The sequence below is a fragment of the Cynocephalus volans genome, chromosome 13, assembly GCF_027409185.1.
Source record: "Cynocephalus volans isolate mCynVol1 chromosome 13, mCynVol1.pri, whole genome shotgun sequence".
NCBI lineage: Eukaryota > Metazoa > Chordata > Mammalia > Dermoptera > Cynocephalidae > Cynocephalus > Cynocephalus volans.
Window position 1 is genome coordinate 50,635,721 of NC_084472.1, and position 23,125 is coordinate 50,658,845.

The following is a 23,125-nucleotide window of genomic DNA, read 5'->3' on the forward strand; positions in this document are numbered from 1 at the left end:
AAAAACAGAACCTCTGTCTGTGGTTTCCCCCTTCTACAGTAAAACATAAGCATCCAGAAAGTGCCTGTTAATTTAAAATTAGTCTTACTTTGTATTCTGGAATTGACAAAAGGTGGCGAGAGATTGTCATGTGACCCAAGGTCCCTGCTGGTCATGTGGTCATAGGGAGTCCCATCTCCATAGTTCTGTAAGTAAAATCACAACGTAAGTTTTAATTTTACATTGATAAATCAGCACATAAAAAATATCCCCTCTACTGAAACCTCTTTCACCCAAAGACATTGAAGTCCACTGTTCCCTCCTAGGAATCTCACTATAAGGAATCTGCATCTTTATAGGTATAGCAAGTAAGAGAGAGCTCTAGAGTTTGCAAAATTCAAATTTTCCTCATAACAGCTATAAAATCTTGGGAAAAATAATAATGGTACCAACTGCATTAAGTTGTTGACATGATTAAATGAAATAATGCATGAAAAATACCAGACACATATAAGGTACACTGCAAATATTAAAAGTTATTATTTTGATAAACCCATATGAAAGCAAGCTTGTGTTATAAGGGAAAATTGTCCACGCCCTATAATGAACTGATTTTGGAAGACCAAGGTAGAGTGACTGAAACAACATTTGGTTTTACGATATTGAAGTTTCAATGTTTTATTATAGTTACTATTATTGTGATTGTAAGAGATCTGGATTGTTATGTAAGTAATCAATGCATGAGAATGGTAAGAATATTACGACATAACTATGAATGAACATCAAAGTTTTGGTATAAATTAGAATTTCTGGAGCTGGACAAAGTATGCCACAAAACGTGCTTTTAAAGCAGACAACTTTTGGCAAAAATTTTTCATTATTACAATTTCATCATTCTTTTAATGTGAATTTAAAATTAAAATAATATCAGTTTTAATGGAGGAATTTGATAACATATAGGAAAGAATTAAAATCATCTGTATTTCATGGTTTAAATTTCAGTCTACTGAGGTGCAGAAAGTGCACAAAAAAGAAAAAAAAAAGTCATTCTGCTCAGCTGGTTGAACTGCCCATAAAGTCTAAGTCAAATTTACTCAGAGGTGTCAGTTGGCATGTTAGCCAAAGGGCAGACTCTGCCCACACAAAAAAGACTAATGCTATACAAACGACGAAAAGGCACATCACCTAACTAGACAATGACTAGAAACTTAAGGACAAACAACCCCATGATCAATCGCCTTTCCTCATTTTCACTTAAATGATACTGTAATCTACTTCTGCCAATATGTTGATATATGAAAGGATATCACATTTTAAATACTGATCATGAGTTTTACACTCACCCATTCTATACCAGGTATTGCATGATACTAATTAGTGTCTATTAATAAATAATCGCATCCTAGATAGTGTACTAAAAGCTTAATATACATCATCTGATTTAATCCTCAGCATAGTACTGCAAGGTAGAAGATAATATCACCACTTTAAGACGAGAGAAGAGAGACTTAATAAGGTTGCCTGAATACAGATCAGCCACAAATAATGTCTAATGCAATTCCCTGGATTAAGAAAACATAAATTATGATACACTGATTCAAAATTGTTCAATAACATATTTTCTGAGAAAAAATGGCAGAACAGTTAATGAAAACTAATTGGAAAGTAAATCAGGATGATTCTATATGGACCTGTTCTCCAAAACACAATTAAAAGTGCTGTGTGTACTGAACTAAGAAGTCATAAGAAATTAAGTAAATCTGAATGAACTAAACAATAGAGGAAAGTTCTGTCATCTCCACTTGCTGTCAAGGGAAATGGATTTATTTCTGCAAGTGCAGACTGTAACATGAGGAGGAGGAAAGATTTCCTCAACCCAGCCATATAATGCATTAGAATGTCAAACCCGACAGCTGGCGCAAAGGCTCAACAAAGTTACTGGTAAGCTTAGAGATCCTGCTTTACCCTGAAGCCTAGAAAGGATCATAATGCCAAGGACAGGTGGAAACGTATAACTATGGCTTGTGAAATGTCCTCATTTTAACAGCTTGATTATCTTGCCTGCCTCTTATGCCAAAATAGAGATCTACCCCAACCCCAAATTTATGTGAACATTTACAATAACACGTTAACCTCCCTGCAGAATGCTTTATCTACACAGCTGATTGGAGGAGGGAGAGGTGTTTGATTTTCTATCTGGACTAAGTCTACTTTTACTTTGGGGCATGTTAGAAAAGCTAACATGGATTTTAGAGAGCCTAGAAATGACTCAGACAAAGACATTATATATAAAACAATTCAAATTTAAATCAGAAGAAACATAGAGGGTCTCCTGGTTCTACTCCTTCATTTTACAAATTTAAAAACTGAGGAACAAAGAGGTAAAATGACATGCCCAAGGTCATAAACAATCAAAAACACACAATGCCTAAAAACCCCACCCTACACCATTCCATGTTCTTCCCATTACACCCAAATGAACAACCAATGCCCAACACACGGAGAAGAACCACGAAAAAGAGTAGCAAAATCTCAAGACCAAATAAATAAATAAATCCAACTGGTAACCAAAGACATACTAGTGGAATAATAACATGTTTACAAAGTAAAATCAACTCAGATTTTTTATGTAGAGTATATTGGTCAGGATTATTAAGGAGTCTATTCATAGTAATACATTACAGGGATATTAATTTTTTTTAAGTTGTTCCATCTACAATAACTTTCTGTAATACTGGATCAATAACTGGCAAAGGTAAGGACAAATATTAAATGAAGAGTTTTAAGTTTTCTTCTGGTTAGCAGAAGTGGAACAAGTGTCAAATTCAATAACAGCATCCAATAAGAGAATGAAAAAAGTTCCAAAGACAAGCTGATCCTCATTAAACTTAGTATGCATATATATCTGTGCAGTTGTGTGTGTGTGTGTGCATGCGCGTACATGCGTGTGTGAGAAATCACCTTCAGTTTGTCAATTTACATATGCGGGATGTCTGGTTGTGGGGAAAAAAAGATTAGATATACTTACCCTGGACGGGCTTGGATGTCCTCCATTCCCCCAGGACCCTGAGCTACTTCTGTCTTCTACGTCTAGGGACAAGAGAAAAGTTCTTTAGGCTTTCTTGCAATATCTCTTTCTTTTTACATATGCACTTTTAAATTAATGTTTCAAATTAATCTCCTGTTGCCTTTAATTAAGAATCAGGCACAGGGCTACCATGATGATAGTGGCTTCTGACCCATCTACTTAAATTAACGAATTTAAATTCACAGCAGAAATGAACTGGCCCCTCAGGAACCAGAGGTATGAACATAAAAATTACTTCCATCCTTCACAGCATTTGATAGCCTTGATTTTTATAGTCATGAAACTACACTTAAGTTTCATTAAAATCTTTTGGACAAAGTAAGTTTAAAAATATACTAATACAACCTTAATCCAAAAGAAAAGTTAAAGTAAGATAAATAAATATCCATACTAAAACATCCAGCACCCTTGCCGTAATGCTCTTGGATACTTTTTGTTCCCTCGCTAAGGTTTACCACACCAGATGACAGAAATGCAACAGAGAATACTAGATAAAAAAAAGTATTCAGTAGTCTCTTTCCACCAGCACATTACAGGGACACAGGGATACTGGGATTTCTTTTAAAAGTTATTTAGGTTGAGACGAAACTGTCACTATCTTCCAATATTTTCTTAAACTAGACATACCATTTGGCCTACCCTTAATCTGGGCTTTGAGGTGTGGAAATGAAAGCTTACAATTACAAATCAATGTTCTATTTTGATAAATCATGGTGAAGAGATCTACATGAACTACTGGAAAGTTGAAATTCTTCTAAACTTTGGTTCAGGAGACATAATCCCATTTACTGTTTTCTAACATTTCAGTGATAGTTTATTCTCTTAATGCTCCACTGTCATTCCTTCTGCTACTGCTATTTTATTATCAGCAGAAGTAATCATAATATAATTTATTGATTTATTTTTGGTACAGTGGATTATCTGATGTTTTAGAATACTTTAAGAGATGGAGTCACAATAGCAACTTATTACTACTAAACTTGAATTCTCTCTTTTTTATAACAAATATTATTTTGATTCCTTTTAGTTGGTGCTTCAGAAGGTAATGCAACTACAATCAGATATCCCTTGTGGACAGTTAAAATCAGTGCACAGTGAGCTTTAAGACATGTCATGAAAGCTCCTGGGACTGCATCAAGCCTGGAGAAAAAGTGTAAAGCTTTCCCCAGATCTGCTGTTTAATAACCCAACATGCTGGCCTATCGTGTACATGCTGAACTGAAATACACAAAGAAGTTACTTACAACGCTCTAGGATTCTCACATGAATAAGTTTTGTAGCCTACATCGTTCTCCTAATTCTTAAACAAAAAACAAATACATTAAGCTAAAAAAAAAAAAAAAAGTATAAATAACAGAAATCTCTCAACCACCACAAGTTTTCAAAAGTCTAGCACATCTTGACTTCCTTTTCACCTAAAACAGCTGGCATGGATTAATTTGAGAGATTTCTCCTCTTAAATTTGGCTAAAAATAATGAAGGAGGAGATTTGAATCCCTATACAAGTATCTACCATAAGGCTTTACACTGTTTATACTCATTTTACCTTTTCAATTCAAAAAAGAGGATTTGAACATGAGAAGTAGACAAAGACATAGAGGAAAGGGGACCATACTACCAGGCCAGTGGTTCCCCACTGGGGGTTATTTTGCCCCCTGGAGGACAGTTGGCAATGCCTGGAGACATTTCTGACTGTCACAACTTGGGGAGGAGGTGCTACTAGCATCTAGTGGGTAGTGGCCAGGGATGCCACTAAATGTCCTACAAATGCACAGAACAGCTCCCCATAACCAAAAATATTCTGGCCCCCGATGTCAATTGTGCTGAGACTAAGAAGCCCTGTGCTAGAGCAAAAAGAAAGAATCAAATTGGAGAAAAGACATACTAGAATTTGACTTATAATTTGGTAGGAACTCTTAATAAGTATACAGTGTCTTAGGCACTGCAACCCAGACTTGAGCAGGACTGTTTCAAGAGACCTTCATATCCATCTTCTGTCCACAGAAAAAAGGAAAAATGACAGTCAATCAAGCAGCCTGCTAATTAGCAGGCAGATAAAATACATCAAAACTTGAGTATTCCCAACTGGGCAATTTCAAAAGCGAGCAATCCACTAATTAAAAGTGCTGGAAGTCTAGCTTTTTCAAAACAGGTTAAATACTGGCTGGGTTCCTTCACGAAGAGATTCCCAACCAATCATATCCAGCTGTCCTTTCCCATCCTTTCCCATTTCCATCCTTATTTCTTCACCTCGTGCTGCTGAACCCTGCCTTGTTTCTTCTTTTACTGTTCTCTTTTGAATAGGCTTTTCCCTCCCTTGGCCTTCTGCTAGATCTAGAGAATGAGGACAAATCACTAGCTCTCCCAAGCCTAATAAATGGAACAATCATATGAATTCTAATTCTATTTTATCTTAGAAAAAAAAATCTATATAACTGGTGCTCATTTATCCATAGCAAGAAGAGAAAAGCTATAGCACAGATGACGGTAATTCCTAAGGAAGGTAAATATGTTACTTTTAAGTCATTTGTTTCCATCTTCCTCCCCTGAGCTGCATCAGACCTGCCAGTTAGTTAGCAAATATTTCCTCAATAACTATTCCAGAGCATCTCAAAGCACCTGTCAAAGTGCAACCACCTAGGTCTGAACCATCTAGAATGCACATTTCAAAATCAGCCTCTTAGGGCCTGGCCCGTCTCAGACCTACTGAGTCTGGAACTCTGAGGGTGGGGCCAAGAAAACTGTATATTTAACAAGGTTCCCAGGTAATTTTGACACATACATAAGTTTGAGAACCACAAGACTAGTCTATCGGAAACACGAGACAAATGCATGCCTCCCCAACCCCACCAACTGTTGCCTGTCTCACTCCCTATCTTAAAATTCCTGCCTGAGTTGCCAATTTCAGCAGTATTCAGTCCACACTCCCATCATATCTGCATCCCAGTGGTTCTTGCCCAGACTGACTTTCTATGTAAACCCTGCACATGGCCTACACACGGTTCCTTACTCCCTGCTGGTATACCAGGACACTGCATACTCTTACACTGCCATGGTTTTGTGCCTGCTAATCCCTCTGCCTAAACGATTGCTCACCTCTCATAAAATAGCAGCTCACATTTAGTGAGCTTACTTGTGTGTCAGGCACTGTACTAAACACTTATATGTCCTAATAGTATCCCGATTTTACATATGAAAAAACTAAGGCTTAGATGGAAGAAAAAACTTGCCCAAGGTGTCAGTAAATGGCAGAGCTAGGACATAAACGCAGGTGATGTGGGATGCTGAAGCCACCACCATAAACACCTCCCTGGTAGGAATTTCATCTGTCTCTACAGTCAGCTGGAATATTCCCTCCTGTCACTATCCACAGGGTGAATATATTCATTTGGAAGCTTATACCCACTCTTGTGTCCACAAAAGACTAGAGAACAATATAATACAACCCAAAATATATAAAATAAATAATTGAGGGAATCAAGAGATTGGAAAATAAAAGTAGGAGAATGATAAAGCCACAGGTATGATGAGTTTATCAAAATGCATATGGTGATAGACTGGTGTTGGAAAAATAGAATAGTTTGGTCAGGGCCGTTGCCTCGGGTTCTGTTGGATGTGGTTTAGCACATCCATTATAAGCAAATTGTGTCTGTGTGCATGCATGCAGGGAGTTAGTGCGCATGCGCATCAATGTATCTTTTTAGTTTTGTTGCTATTCTTGTGATCTTCAGAGAGAAAGAGAGAGTGAGGGGGGGGAGAGTTTTAGTGAAGCAGGCGGGCAGGCATTGGCCTCGAGCATCCACCCCTGTGCAGCCATGCTTTCCAACCTACGACCTTTTGGCCAGTTACCTAGCTCATAAACCTGCGAGAAGGGGTCTGGTGACCCAGCCTGGCATATGAAGGGTTTGTGACCCAGTCTGTGAATGGGCTTGAGGGGTCTGTGAGCTCCAGACCCAGCCCTAGCTCAACCATTGGCCCAGTCAGTGCAGGATTACCAGCAGGTAAAAGAGCCCGACAACTAGCGTGGTTGACTAGCTTTACAACTGGTGTCATGAACAGGAGTAAGAGCTAGACAATTGGCGCTGTGAGCAGGATTCCAGGCCTTAGCATAGCCAGACAACTGGATATTTGCTAGAAGTGGGTCAAAATTTTAGAAACTATTAAATAGGCAAAGTAAAGACTGAAATAAGATTGACAATGTTCATCTGGTAAAAGCACACTAATTGTTCAGGAGAATCATAACTAATCCTGGTATTAAACCTGACAGAAAATGTCTGCAGAGCTCCCAACAGAGAAGATAGAATGTGACGTAGCTGTCCATACTATCAACAGGCACAATTGTGAAGTTTATATGGCTGGTTCAAGAGAACAGTTAATTAAATATACAGGGATTATTACACAAATTACCATGTGGGTATACATACAGCCACAAGCTTCATTTTTATATCATACCAAACTGTGATAAATGTTTCTTATGGGAAAGAAGCATGCTTCACTAATGGAAGTACTTCTCAGTACCTTGTGTGGTACAATACAGCAGGTAGGCTCAATAGTTCCTTACTGAAATGAATTAAAGCAACACAAAGTGAAAGGTAAGATAATATTTTGGTGTCTAGATGGTGAGACAAATATATATATATGTGTGTGTGTGTGTGTGTGTATACACATACACACACACACACCACACACACACACACACATACAGGAAAAGATGTGTGAAATCCATTAAGGCAACATAGGAACAAATGAAAAACTTTCTGGGATGAAGCCACCTGAATGCAGTTGTCCCTCCTTATCTACGGGTTCCACATCTGCAAATGCAACCAACCACAGATTAAAAATACCTTTTAAAAAACCAAAACAAAGTGGTGCTGATAATACCAAATCCAGGATTTGATCCCTGTACCAGCCACACATCAAAAAATAAAAAATAAAATAAACTATTAAAAAATAAATAAATAAATAATAACAATACAACAATAAAAAATAATACAAATAAAAACAATACAGGTAACAATTACTTACATAGCATTTACACTGTATTAGATATTATAAGTAACCTAGAGATGATTTACAGTCTATGAAAGGATTGTGTAGGTTCTATGGAAATAGTAAGCCATTTCATATCAGAGACTTGAGCATCCGTGGATTTTGGTATCTGTGAGGGATACTGGAACCAATCCCCCATGGATATTGAGGGAAGACGACTGTATTTAGTTCTTGGCTCTCCCTCATTCTTTCTGTTGCCACTATCTATCCAAGATGAGCATGAGTGACAGAAGACAATCATCTGAGCAGAAGGAGGGAAAGGAAAAAAGCAACAGACAATAGAAATTATTGTTCCAAAAGACTACAATGGGCTTAACTGCTAAAGATTTTTCTAATTTCTTATTTTGCCATAAACTAGGAGAGACCTAGTAGCTTTCATGAGATTGACGGTTGCTCCAGAAGGCAACCTCACAATCCACAAATTTTCATTTTATTTGATTTATTCTGCATAAGCCCATTCTAAAATATCTGACATTTCAGTGCCAAAACACAAAGTTAGTTTGGGCAGAACTAGGACCACAGACTCCATTTAGAGGAAAGATGTACTGATACAATTCTTAATTCCTATGATTTCCTATCCATAGTCACTAAATTTATGATTTGATTACTCAAATCTCCACTTTACTTATGTGGATAGAGAGATCGAAACTATCAGACAGACTGGACAAACGGTAGAAAACACATGAGTGGGAGTCGGGACGGAGCCTGGATTTCAGCAGGGATTCTGTGTTAAACAGCTCTATGGTCTGAGCAAGTCAATGGCCTCTCTGAAGTCATTCTTGTGAACTGTAAAATGAACGAGTTTGATTTCCTTTCTTGAAAATAGTGCAGGCTTACATATGTGAACAATTCTTTAACAAAAAATAAACAAAAAACTAGAAGTGATAGATAACATTTTTTAAAAAACTTCTTTAAAATACTAATGAGCTGACAGGATAGTAAGGAGTCATTAAGCCAAAATCAAAGTGAAAGCTGGAATCCAGGGAGGAGGAAAAGACATTTTTGCCCTGAGGACATCTGCCAACCTAGAAAATATAATGGCCTCTTGGGTCAAGGAGACCAGAAGCAAAAACCCAAGACCCAAGCAAAGTCAGTATCTAACTAGAAATAAGGGGAGAATAGTATTTGCAACCTTAAGGAGTTATTGTTAAAGTAAATGAGTTAATTAACACTTGTTAATTTAGGGAAAGTATCTGGCCCATAGTAAATACTCATAACTAATACCTACCATGAGTATCTGATTTACTAATACCCTCCAATATCAAAAATAATCAAACCCCCGAAATATGTAAAATTGTGATGTATTCAAGAAAATCTGAGTCTCACTTTTTATGACTCCTAGTTCTACTAAACAAGTCGAACATTTCTAAACAGTCTTCTGGATCTCCGAAACATCCAAAACATTTAGGTTAAACAAATCCCCCTTCCCCATGAACCTCTATAGCACAATCACAATAAGAATTCAGTAGGCATTAGATTTGCGTAGTGACCTAGTTTACCTTTAGCATATCCTCCTTATATCTCACCATTATAGCACATTTCTATGTGCTATATTTTGATATGCTGTCAAAAGTTGTGTTTGCTGACCGGAGACACAAGCTAAGAACATGAGCTATGTATTATGGAGGTTTACCTCGATTTGAAATAAGCAAGTGTGACAGTTACATAATTGTGCTGGTTTGAGGTAGAGTTGGACATCAGTCCTTTCTAGAAAGGAGCCTAGAAAATGCAAAACACCCAGGAACCTAGAGTTTCATGAAGTCAGAGAAACAACCGAAGTAATCTGCGTTGCTCTAACAGTCTATAAATCCCTGCTCTTGCGGCAACATTGAATTCCTAACGAAAACTTCTACAGTCACTCAGAATGTCCAGAGATTAAGGCATTAAGTTCTTCCAGGAAAGATAATCATTCTGAAACATGATGAAGTCTACACTGTCTCAAATCTTCCTCCCTCCAGCAACAGACACTATGAAATATCCTCCAAACCGTGGTGGAGACTCACAGACCGCATACATCTGTGGTTCCTACTAATTTCCTAGTCCAGGAAGAACCCTTGGCTGAGCCCTCCACACAAACTGAGATGGCATATGCTCTCCGTCAGTGCCAGATGAATGTAGAGTTCAAAATATTTCATCAGCAAAGAGCGTGTGAAGGATGTGCACATTTTCATTAGCACCCATTATATAATAAGAGCTGTAAGTGGAGTAATTTGAAGTCAAATTTGCGTACTAGTACTAGACGAAGAGTTGAGAAGATTCAAATATTGATAGACAATGTCCATACAACCATGATTGTTTCTTCCGTTTTTATGAGAAACAAAATATGACACTTCACAATGAGTAATCTGAGCACCGATGAGAAACTTCCAGCACTACCCACATCTGACTGAGCAAAGGATGAGGGTTGTGGCAATATCTCCCACACACATTCTAAGGCCCATCAAATATAAAGAATACAGACCTGGGCTTTCCATTTTTAGATCATTGCTGCTAACTCTGACTTTCTGAGAGCTAATGGATTTACTTAAATCTGAAACTGAAAGGTCAAGTTTTTTTTATATATATGTATGTATATATGCACACATACATATGGAAAGGTAAAATGTGGATTTACTGGGGAGGAGGCATTATAGGAAAAACCTGTTTAGAGGGGAATTATTGCAATATTTTAGCCTTCATTAACCTCCACCTTAAACTTCCATTAATATTTACTTTATAATTGTTTAAAATATTATTTTCTTTACGTTCAAAATAAACTATTTTTCAAAAATGAACACTGAATACTCTTATATACTTAATATACACAATTAATTCATTGTGCAGTGTTATAAAAAGGGAAAGCATTTTATATAATATGACATCCAGATAATATGAAAGTAACAAAATGAAGTGCATAGCTATTATGTTATAAATAGGTCAGGGGCTCCATACTCTGAAATTCAGAAACGTTTTTGAACACTCAGTGTAGCAGTCAGTTAAATTATGAAATTGAAATGAAAGTTACCTTGAAGCCTTTAAATCAATCCTTATGATTTGGAGGTGCCAATGATAATCTACTTTGAATGATATTCTAGGGAGAATAATTAATGTGAAATTATGGAGAGATGCTATTTAGCAACTTTTCAAATGTTTGGGACTAGCTATTCAGGGTCTTCCTCTTGAAAGGAAATTATCTTTTCAATATACCATCTTTCTAAGCAGGAGCCCAGAAACAAGACACACCATAAATAACTGAGGCAAGAGTATATAATAATGCAAACTGTACATGCCTACTTTGACTTTTTGAAATGGGACTAGTCTAATACATGCACTTAATAAACATCAATCTACCTAACATAATGTTTCTTGGAGAGTAAACTTATTTCAAATCAGGTGAGAATAACAACTGGAAATAAATTACCATATCTGAAAAGTCTGGGGGGAAAATCCCAAAAAACCTAATTACCATCTAACTCCAACATTATATAAATAAGCGTCAACGTACCTAAATTAAGCGTGAAAATACTGTGGAAAGGTTTTTAACTAGGCACTTGGTACCTTTTAAAGATATGTTTACAAATATACATTACAAAGTGCAAAATAGAAAATGTTAAACAACATTAGAATAAACTAATATACTTCATTTCCTAATAAAACAGAATATATAATTTTAATAACTTTTGCATGCAGTTTATTCATGTTTTTCAAATCATACATGTAATTTATGCTGCAAAATCTATAATTTTTTTTTTTTTTTTTGTGACCGGTAAGGGGATCGGAACCCTTGGCTTGGTGTTGCCCGCACCGTGCTCAGCCAGTGAGCGCACTGGCCATCCCTATATAGGATCCGAACCTGCGGCCTCGGAGCTCCCAGTGCCGCACTCTCCCGAGTGAGCCACGGGGTCGGCCCCAAAATCTATAATATTATAATGACCTAAGATATATAAAAATTGATATTTAAAATGCCTATTTGGTAAAAAAATTTATTAAATTTATTTCAATGGGGGGGGAAGCCAAGATGAAACATATGACACAGTTTTATCTTTTCTTCTTTCCTTTCCCTATATCTCTTTCTCCCTAGGGTGCCAATTGTGAGGTTCTGAGAAGGGGAGAAAAGCAGGCTGGCTTAATTGAAATATTTGTAGGCTGTAATCGCTCTGCAAAAACATGATGGTCCACTTCTCCCAAGTGGCATTCTTTCCTCTTGCTTTTTTTCTTTTTCTTCTGTTTCCTTTTGTACTGTAACAAAATCCACTTCTTCCGTTTCTTCTATTCTCATCTCCTCTCATGTCCTATTCCAGATGCTTGATAATATTGGGAAAGCGAATAGTTTTAAATATTCAAAAACCATCCCTAAAATCCAATTTTCTACCACAGTCCTTTTTGCTTAAAATAATAACTACCATAAACTGATTTTTATTTTATCCTTTCAACATCACAATCCTTCCACCTGTATTTAGCACTGCAGCCAGTGACCTGCCCATGACAACCAATCAATCTTACATGTTATCTTCAGGGGTCATGTCTTAGTTTTGGGCCAATTTTCTCTGTATTTAGACTCAAATGTGCAAACCACACTATATTACTCTGCAAAACATCAATGAGAAGGCTTAATTAAGTAACAGTGACAGATAAATCCATTTCTTTCGCAGTAATCAAATCAAAGCAGGTTGACATAACACAGGAACTTAATACAGTTATTCCCTTGTAATTGGAAAAAGGCCCTTTACTTCTCATTAAAGCAATCTTCTGGGTATTGGCATAATAAGAAGGCTCAGAGCTTTAATACTGCCCTATAAAAGTCTCAAGATACAGACCCCTTAAGCAAACAAGCCAGATTATCTAATTCCTTGATCACAGCAGAACATGTAGTTCCTACTGTTTTAAAATACTAATTCTTTATCTCTGTTACAATTTTAAAAAGGTAAATCAGTATCAAACACATATAATGGAAATCTGTAAAAAAAACGCATAAACTGTTTACAGTCTTATAAATCTACCTCCACGTGTTCTTGAAAGGAAGCAGTCCATTAAAAATGAATTTGAAATACTTTACAAATGTGAAATTGTAATAGCTTGGATCAGGAGGAAATCTCTTTATTTTACTCCACGGGCTCAATGGGATGTATTTTGACTAAATTTACAGTTTGATACTTAACCATACAGTACAACACTGTTAATCAGAATTGTGTCGGAATGGAAGTTTAAGTAAAACATTTAAGTTTTGTGGTACAGTACATAAAAACACAGCTGGCTGGTTAGGTCACTTGGGAGAGTATGGTGCTGATAACACCAAGGACAAGGGTTCAGATCCCTGTATAGGCCAGCAACCAAACAAAAAGAAAAAAACAAATAAACAAAAAAACAGAACAAACAACACAGTTAAGTCATCTGGTCAACTGCAGGCTGTTCTGACTAGGTGAAAACCCGCAAAGAGTACTCTTCCATATTCATATCCCTAAACTAAAACAAAGTCAATTTTCACCCTTTTATTCCAATTTTGAGGGAGTTTCTGTTACTTATCTACTGGCACCTGACCAATCTCAAAATGATTCCAGCAAATCTTTTTGAAAGGATAATTTATAATCTAGGAACTAGGTACTACGTAGTAACTCCCAAATATTGGCTGAGCACCAAAATACCCCAAGGAACCTAATAAATAAAACACAGATACCCTAGTCCCACCTGGGAACTAATCAAAAAAAGATCAAGAGTTGAAGTCAAGGAAACTATACATTTTTAAACTCTTCCTATGTTTCTCTACTTCTTTATTTTAAACAAAGTTTTCATTACAATGCAGTTAAAACTACATTAATATGTTCAAATCCCTACCAGCCAGCTGCCAAAAAACAAAAAACTACATAATATGTTGTTTCTGAACCATTTGCAAGTAGGTTGCATCAATTACATCCCATTAGCCCTTAGTAGTTCTGTGTGCATTTCCTAAGAACAAAAACAGTACAGTTACCAAAATCAGAAAATTTTGCCATTGATACTTTCAACTAATTCATAATCCATTTTCCCCCTTTGGTAAAAGACTGAGTCTAGGATCATATACTGCATTTAATTGTCACACCTCTTCATCTACTTTAATCAGAAATAGTTCCTCAGTCTTTCTTTTCTTTTTGTGATACTGAAATTTTTGAAGAATAAAGACAGTTATTTTATAGAATGTTTCTCAATTTGGGTTGACCTGATGTTTCCTTGTGAGGATATTCAGGTGGATTGAATTCTACACGAGTGGCCTTGTGTCTTTCCCAGGATATCACCTCCAGAGCCACATGAAAGTACACTGGTCTGCCCCTCATTTGTTATGCTAATTGCGATCACCTGGTCAAGGTGGTGGTGTGCAGATTCTCCACAGTATAATTACAATTTTTCCTTGTTCAACTAATCAGCAATCTACGGGGACATTCTTCAAGACCACTGAAACTAATTTCTAATTACGTACTTATTGGAAAAAATTAAAATACAAAAGTGTATAAAGTAAAAAGTGAAACTTCTCCCAACCTCCACTCTCCCCGTCCTCATTTCAGAGAAAACTCATAACAGTTTCCTAGCTAGTCTTACAGATGCTCTGGTCTGTGATCAACTCGTTTTTTACAACCGCAGAAATGTAGGACAATAAATGCAAAAAACTTGACTGAAATGTCTGTTCTGTAAGAAGTATTTGTTCAGGTAGTGGGCATGCTGATAGTACTGGTCTGCTTGCCACATCTTGGGCACAGGTGCTGACGGTTAGCTCTGTGCCCCATAATATGTATAATTAATAAAAATAAAATAAAATAATTTTTAAAAAGAAATATTCTTCATTCATTTATTCATAATCTAGTGACATTTCAATGAATATAGTTATTAGTGGTAGCCCTGTGACCTAGGTAGGGGTGGGGAGAACAGGCACAAGAAAATATTAAGACATATTATACTATTTGCTTTGAAGGAATTCAGCCCAGATGAAGACAATATTAAGCATGGATATTTGTGAACTAATGCAACACATAACACACAGGTAAATAATCCATACTAGAGTCATGCTACCCTCACAGGCTGCTTGCTGCCTCATCCCACCACATTCTATAAACCTGTATATAAAAAGGAGATCTGTCATAGCAGCAGCACCTCCCAATTGAATTCAAATGGACAGACAAGAATGCTTATGACAGAGAGAAAAATCTAGTGTGGTTTTCAGAGGCTGGCAAAAAAAAAAAAAAAGTGGGACACATCTGAAATTTTTAGAGGGGAGGTAAATGGTAAATTTAAAACGAATACCTTCCCACATTTCAAGATCAAGTATACAAATGAACTAGCCAGAGTGACAAAGTAAGGAGTGAGGCTTGGCTCTGGAAAAGACTGTGAGAGGAAATCTGTCATCTGATGAAAACATATGCATATTATACAATATTGAGTGAGTGAACTTGCTATAATCAATACAAGGCAGAAATGGTCCCTTTAACCTCTGGATAAAGCCCATGTCATTTTACAAACTGAACAGTGCTGATGGATTTCAACTCTGATGTATAAAGGCTTAGAAAATTGTCCTCAAAATTCCATTTCAGCCAAATGCCTGGCAGACATTGGCAAAGGTTTTTCTTACTTGGACTTATAAATATGTGTGTATGTATATGTGCAAATTAGTATACACACACACAATACACACACTTAAATTCCCTAATAATTTAGTGATATTAATGATTGTGTTTTAAACAGTTCCCATATGTTGCAACTTGTTCAACTGAGATCTCCTTGTTTTTGATCAGATCTCTCAGAAGGGACTATCTGGTGACTTCAGGATTTTATATTTTATTCACAATAATGTAACCACACTTTCATATTATGCTTTTTACTTCTCAAAATTTTTTATACTTATCTTATTTAAAACAATATATCTGGAATCATTTAAAGTATGAAATTGGGATCAAGAAAAGTTACATACTTGAATATGAGCAGGCTAAAATCATTTTTCAAAAGAGTAAAAAAAAATCAGAAGGAAAAGAAGAAATAGGTAAACACCCTATCTAAAGGAGGCCATTATCCATAACACTTATTTTTATGCTTTCATGCTGTCATTATTATCTTTAATTCTAACAGGGGATAGAATACATTCTAAAGTTCATTTGAATACTTGCTAAAAGAAGAAACTGGTATACTATCATAACTGAGCTTTCATATCCAGCAATATGCACTTTTAAATCATGTCAGCAATGAAAACAAAATTGCTAATCTCCCCTCTGTTCCCTGTGGGGTGGTATCCCACACAACACCACTTCACCAGCATGGCACAAGTCTTGCATTGGTTTGAGAAAAGCCCAGCGCTGAGATAGCAGGTCAGGTGTCTGAGGACAAAAATGGACCATGGCTTCCCCCAAACCACACAGCTGTGCTTACTTTCACTTTCAAGAGCTTTAAAACCCATTCATAACTCAAGCAGTGAAAACACCACTGCGTGTATATGCTAGTCCAGCTATTGGGGGTAGGAACTGAAACACACCAGAAAGCATCAACTGATATTTTCTTAGGTTTAATCACATCAAATTCATAAGAAGCAGCATTTTTTGTTCTGGTAGCTCTGCAATCAGATGCATCTTGCCTTTTGCCCATCTGATAACCAGTGGAATACTGGTCAGAAGGGGATGAGCAGTTCTGATGTACTGGTCTTCCAGTTCAGTAAGCCGAATGGTAAAAAGCTGTAACTCTTCCTCAGGAATGGAAGAAATGTCATTAGTTTGAAAGCAGATAGAAGCAAAGACCTGAAGAATGACAATAACCAGGCATCTTAAGAGAAAACAAGGAGCAAGGAAGGGGTCCGGGGGAAGCCAGAGCTGTCAGGAGAGAATAATGATTTATCTGATGAGATTAGCAGAAAGTTTGATTAGAAAAGATGCCTTCTTAACATAGCAAAGATTGTAATGGTTACTTTAAGATTCTGTTGTAGGAAAAAACAGTGCCTGCCAAACGTGGTTTGTAACAGCACAGGCCAGCCATGAGTGATATAGTGGGAAAATAGCCACTAAGCCAGATTTTATTTGATTTGTACTGATGATTTTTATTAGAATACATGGATCATTGCTTCAACCTTTCCATGTAAAACCAAATCAAATTCAAAAACTCACACACCAGTCACCTAACCTTATGTCATTCCTTCTGCTTTACTAAAGTTGAGCCACATTTCAGCTGATCTGTCCTCGATAAATCGTTCAACTACTCAAAACTGTTGGGCCAAATTCTAGGAGGCAAGTGGTACACAAAAGAAACCTCAAAATCTGCAGTTACAAATAAGAAAGCCAAAGAAAAGAAATACTGCAAGCTTCATAACTAACAGAATGAAATCAAAACCATATATATAGCCAATGCAAAACAAGATAACATGAATTATCCTCACTGTATCAAATATATGGTAATACGTTTTTAAAAGGCCCCTCCCTCCCCCAGTTTTTTTTGTTTGTTTGTTTGTTTTTTAATTGCCTTTAACTCAAGGCACTGTCCAGGACTGCAAAGCAGTTGCTCTGAAACCAGAGAAGGTCCTCAATATGTGTCATAAGAAGATCTAAACTGTAATAATCACTTTTACAAAACAAAAATGTTACAACTTTTAAGGTGAAAACTCTAAGTGTTAAACATTACATTTGTGGAAAACCTCTGTATCATTTATAAGAATTGCTTCATTAAAGGGTATGAAGTTTAATTACGTGAAACATGGCAATCGGTTTCTAAGGAAAAAGTGCCTATATCCCACTTCCCACGATTCCTTTATCTTTTCCTTTCTGCATTAGCATTTTTCCTTTCTTCCTCAGAAACACTGCAGGTTTCAATTTAAACCTACAAGCAATAATTATTATTTGGATATCCATTTCCAGCTCACAAATTGGTTCCATCTTTGTGATTTCCGTTAGCATCCCAAACAACTCCTGAAATGCACATTATTACCTTCTGTTCAGAGAAGGGAAACAACTTTCTCAGCTGCAGGCCAACAGCAGGCCTCAAGCCCAGCATGCGGCACATGCTAAAATCTCATCAAAAACTCAATACCTCTGTAAACTAGTGGTCAGCAAACTTTCAGGCCTGTGGTGTAACCCTCTGTGGCTGAGACTAGGTCATGCTTTCAACCAGTCCCAAGGAGGGCCCCCTGACCACCTAGAAGTCTAAATCCCCCATCCTCCTTTGCAGTCAGGTGGGGCCATGTGACTAAAATGTGGCCACCAGAATGCGAGTGGAAGTCACGCTTGCCTTTTCCAGGCCCTAAAACTTCTCTCTCTCCTCTTTGATCAGCCTGATCAATTTAGTGAATTTCCAAGGCCCAGGGGAAGAGCAGCACTAAAGCATGGAAGAACCCAGACCCAGAAGGACTACAGGGAGCAGAGCCTACCTCCCTTGGTGTGTGACACCAGAGGGAAATAAACCTTTGCAGTGTTAAGCTATTGAAGGTTGGGGATTGTCTGTTCCAGCAATTAGCATACCCTGACTAATGCATCCTCCAAAACAGACTTTCGTGAATTCTGGAGCTATGATTCTATCTTCCAAGTAAACTAAACACACACAGTTAGAGCTGGCACCAGTCAGAACTGTGAAGCGGGGGAAATTGGTCTTTGAACTATCCTTCTTTCCCCTTCAGACTTGTTTTCCCCTCTTAGCATTTCCTCCCTCTGAGCACCAAATGTTCTCAGGCTGCTCAGTCTCGTCTGTCTCAAGAAAATAAACCCAATACATCCATTATCCATTCTTTCCATTATTACCTTCTGAACACCACCCCTGGTGATGTGGTGAGCTGCTTGCTACTTGTGCATTTATGGTGAAATTCTTTAATATCTCAGATTGTATGTATCCTCATCTGTAAAATGGAAATAATCATACCCACCCTCCAGGACTATTGTGATGATTACAGATAATTTAAGAAAAATGTCACCATGGGACCTAGAACACAGTAGGAACTCAAAAAAAAAAAAAAAAAAAAAAAAAAAAGGATAACTCCTATTTTTATTATAATTACTGTTATTACCATAGCATGATATTTGACACCAAAGGGGATAAAAAATCAATATAAAATAGGGTCCTTTCTCCATGAAATACATAACCTAGATTGGGAGAAAAATCATACAAAAATAAAAGGCAGTATTTGATTACTAAAAAAATTAACGTTGCAGAATTTTAGAGAAATGAGAATTACATGGGCTAGAACGGATACTTGCAAGGTATTGGCGATTTATGATGTAGTGATGTTAAATTTCAAAGGGGCTAACAGAAAGGCTCATGCACCTAATGGAATAAAATGCTACACCTCAGTATCTCACATTACACGGGATAGGGGGCACCTGTCCCTAGGCACTCTACTGATGTAGTAGTCGATTCTGTGCCAACCATTACACAGATGTCACTAAAATCAAACAAGCCTTAGCATAATAGTGGTAGGGAGTAGATCTTGACTTTGTTTAAAAAAAAAAAAACAGTGAAAACGAACTATCTAAACTTTTCTGGGCTATATCTAATGTTGAGAGGAGAAGGAAAGCAGAAGCACCCCGGTGAGCCGAATCAGCATTATATGCTCTTTCCAACTTCCATGTTCAATGCCACACCACACTGGTGACTCAAAACCAGCACTGGTGGGAACATTTACACCATGGATATTGGCAAACATTACAAATCTTGGCTTTTTTTTTTTTTTTTTTTTTTGGAAGCAGAGATTATTAAACAATCACCACCACACCCATGAAAACAATCATTCATTGCAAGGTATTTTTACTCAAATTGCTTCATTTAATTCTTATAGCCAGCAGTCAGGTAGGACGTATTATCCACATTCTACAGACAAAAATCCAGGCCTCATGGTTATGTGACTGGCAAAGAAGCCTGTTGCCTGTGCTCTCTGCACTAAAACCCAGACTGCTTATAAAAGTGAAGGACACCTGGATCTCTTTTTCTCAGCATACCAAGTAGATATTCCCATGAATCCTGAAAGCTATCCCCTAAAAACATCTAAATTCACCCTCTGAACACCTTTATTTTTTCACTGTTCTTCATTTGGCTCCTCTGCTCATCTGACCCTCCTTAATCAACACACACTTCGTTTCTTACCACTCTTACCTCTATACATCCAAATTCAACATTTTGTACATATGTCCCTGCAAGAATTACCCATTACAACACCTCAAGAAATAGACTGGTGCCTAATGGTTGGGATAAGTTATGAATGATCTTTAAATCAGTGATTCCTCATACACCTGTCCTCACCAAGGTCGTCTACTCTATCTTGGGCTGAGCTACAGACAGCCCAGTGGATTCAGATGAGGTTTCTGACATTAGCTCAATAATGACATTAGTTCAACAACTGGTGTGAGGCTTGGATATGTGCCTGCTAGGTGGGAAAAGCCAGGAAACTTCAAGAGGTTTCAGGTGAAGTTTGAGATCGCTGAAGACATCTCCACCCAGGGTGACTCTAAACGGCAGTAGGTGCTTGCCAGGTTTGTAATGCAACATCACTTTTTCTGCCTGATCAAAGCTTGGCCATCTCACAAGACCCAGAGCCTTCCAAGGACAGAAAATCAAATGTGCAAAGGTACTGATGCTAGAGGGCATTCCCCGTGCAGGGAACGGCAAGGTGCAGGATGAGCACGGAGAATAAAGTATGTAAGTCACAGTGGCAGAAGACGAAGAAATGCTGAATTTGGGTGGGGCCAGAGGAAGACACAGCCTTGTACATAGCACTGAGGAGTTTACTGTTTATTCTGAAGGCTTAGGGCAGGCATCAGTATATAAGTGACATGTTCATATCTGCATTTTGGAAGTAGTAGCAGTGGGAGTAATCTGTTATTAAGGTGGGAACTTGGAGACAAAGACTAATAAGGAGGCAAGAGGTTATTGTTAGAATAAAGATAACAGACAATGCAGGATTATACTGGGGAAACAGAACGGACAGGACTTAACAACTAACTTGATGTGGGAAAATATGGGAAACATAGCAGTCAGGGATGATTCACAGGTTTTTGTCTAATAAATATGGATGAAGGTTTAGGGATGGGATGATTTTTTTTTAAAAAATGGATATTTTAGACATTTTGAGTTCCAAATGTCCATTGGTCATCCAAGTATAAAATCCAGCAAAGTAAATGAATGTGTGGGTCTGGAGCTTGGAATATAGATATATAGAGTAAGGTAATTTCAACTGAAGTCTAATTTAATGTCCCCTATATAGGGAATTTAGTGGCCTAGTTAAGTGGAAAGTCCAGAGGCAAAGCAGATTCTAGGGTTGACAGATCCTGTGAACCCACCACGATAGCAAAGACGAAGTTTCCCTCCATCCCTCCATGCTGCCATCTCCACATCAACCTCATCCTTAGGCTGGCTTCTCTCCTAGTCATTAGATTTCTGGATCTACTTGCTTCCTTGTTCACTTTAAATGGGAGAGAGTCTATGAAAGAGCAAAATTCCTCCTGACTTTGTCGTGATTGGGCCATTTTGGAACCGGTCCCTAAAGCTAGGGAATACCATGCATAGATTTGCTGAGGTCTGGATGACTCAAATTAATCACCGTAATGAGGGGGAGAGGACTACCCTGATAGGATAAATCCTATCACAGCTGTCCCCTGGGGATACAGTAATCCCACACAAACCACATGGACATCACACACGGGGGAAGCAATAAAGTATATGTTAGTGAGACAACCACAATTGAGATAGAGCCTCAAGAGCCATCAGTGTATTAATATATGGTATACAGTGTATCCCCAAAGAGGTCTTCGTGAATCAACAGGCAAACCCCGTCATGCTACTCCCTCCTTCAAATACTTCAAAATCTTCCCAGGTGTCAAAAGAGCAATATTCTTAACTGTGGACATCAAGGCCATGCTGGTAATATACCCATATACCCTCATTTTCTTTCCCCCAGTTCCCCTGATTCCTCTGACAATGTTCAAACTCATCACTGGCCCTTCTGCTCCAGAACTTGAACCTAGTTTGCCTCGAATAGAACACTTGCCCACCCACTCTGCCTAGGCCCCCCTCCCCACTTTGTCTGTTTCACTCCTAAATCAACTCTCAGCTGAATCATCACTTCCTCAGGGCAGCTTTCCTATCATTCCTAGTCATAAATGTCCCCTTAGATCATATGTCTTGTCCTTTTCCTTTTATTGGACTTGTCACAGATGTAATTTTACTTTTTTATGATTCTCAAGCAATTCCTTTCTTCCCCACTGAACAGTAAGCTGTATGAAGACAAGGACGTGTCTAGTTTGCTTTCTGTACCACCCCCAGTGCCCAGCATAGTGCAGGGCAGGGAGGAGGCACTCAGTATAGTCTTAGTTAAGTGGATGGCTGTATCTTCAGCCCTTCAAATGGGCCGTGAACACAGGAAAATACCAAAAATGCTAGCAGAACTCCTGAAGTTGCAAAACATTCAGCAGTGTTCCTGTAACTCTGAGAATAACAACAATGGAAATCCGTAAGGCTGTTTTCACCCTGTCTGTCCACTCACTCTTAAATAAAGAACTTAAACCACAGATAGACCATAAAGATTAGCTTGGCACAACACATCTTTCTCCATAGTTTACTAATTGCTCATTTCACAAACATGCAGGTATGGATTAAGATTCAGCAAGAAATATGCAGATTAGTACTCCTGACACATTGAAACACTTGCCAATCACATGACCGGATAGGGTTAATGTACAAATTTCAAACTCAGTGATTTCTATAGTAAAAATGCAGTGAGTCAGTCAGACTTCATGTATGTGTTATCCCTTGACAGAAATCATCTCTTACATGGTCATTGTAAAGGGAAATATTGCCTCTTTATGCTCACTCTGATATGCACCCTAGTGATTTGATACATATTATATAATCACTGGCCACAGGACAGAGGAGAAAACAACTGTTACCTCTCCAATAAAACAGCTTTCTTTGATCAAGTGATAGGAAGACAGAAAGTGGGTTACGCTTTCTGCATTAGTTACTTGGATGGCAGTTACAACTCTGCATTTTTTGGAAAACCTTTCCACTGCGACTTCCCCATTGATTAACAAGAGTATCATTAATATTGAAAGT

General features: G+C 37.7%; 1 protein-coding gene across 3 annotated transcripts in view; it reads right to left on the bottom strand.

Moving 5' to 3' along the window:
• TCF4 (transcription factor 4) overlaps positions 1-23,125 on the bottom strand; it is a 341,982-nt gene that overhangs the window by 221,124 nt on the left and 97,733 nt on the right. For all 3 annotated transcript variants that reach the window (XM_063076471.1, XM_063076472.1, XM_063076470.1), the window contains exons 4-5: positions 3,008-3,069; positions 89-185 (exon numbers count right to left, since the gene is read on the bottom strand). In XM_063076471.1, the coding sequence (XP_062932541.1) occupies positions 89-185; positions 3,008-3,069 (159 nt within the window). The remainder of the gene's footprint in view (positions 1-88; positions 186-3,007; positions 3,070-23,125) is intronic.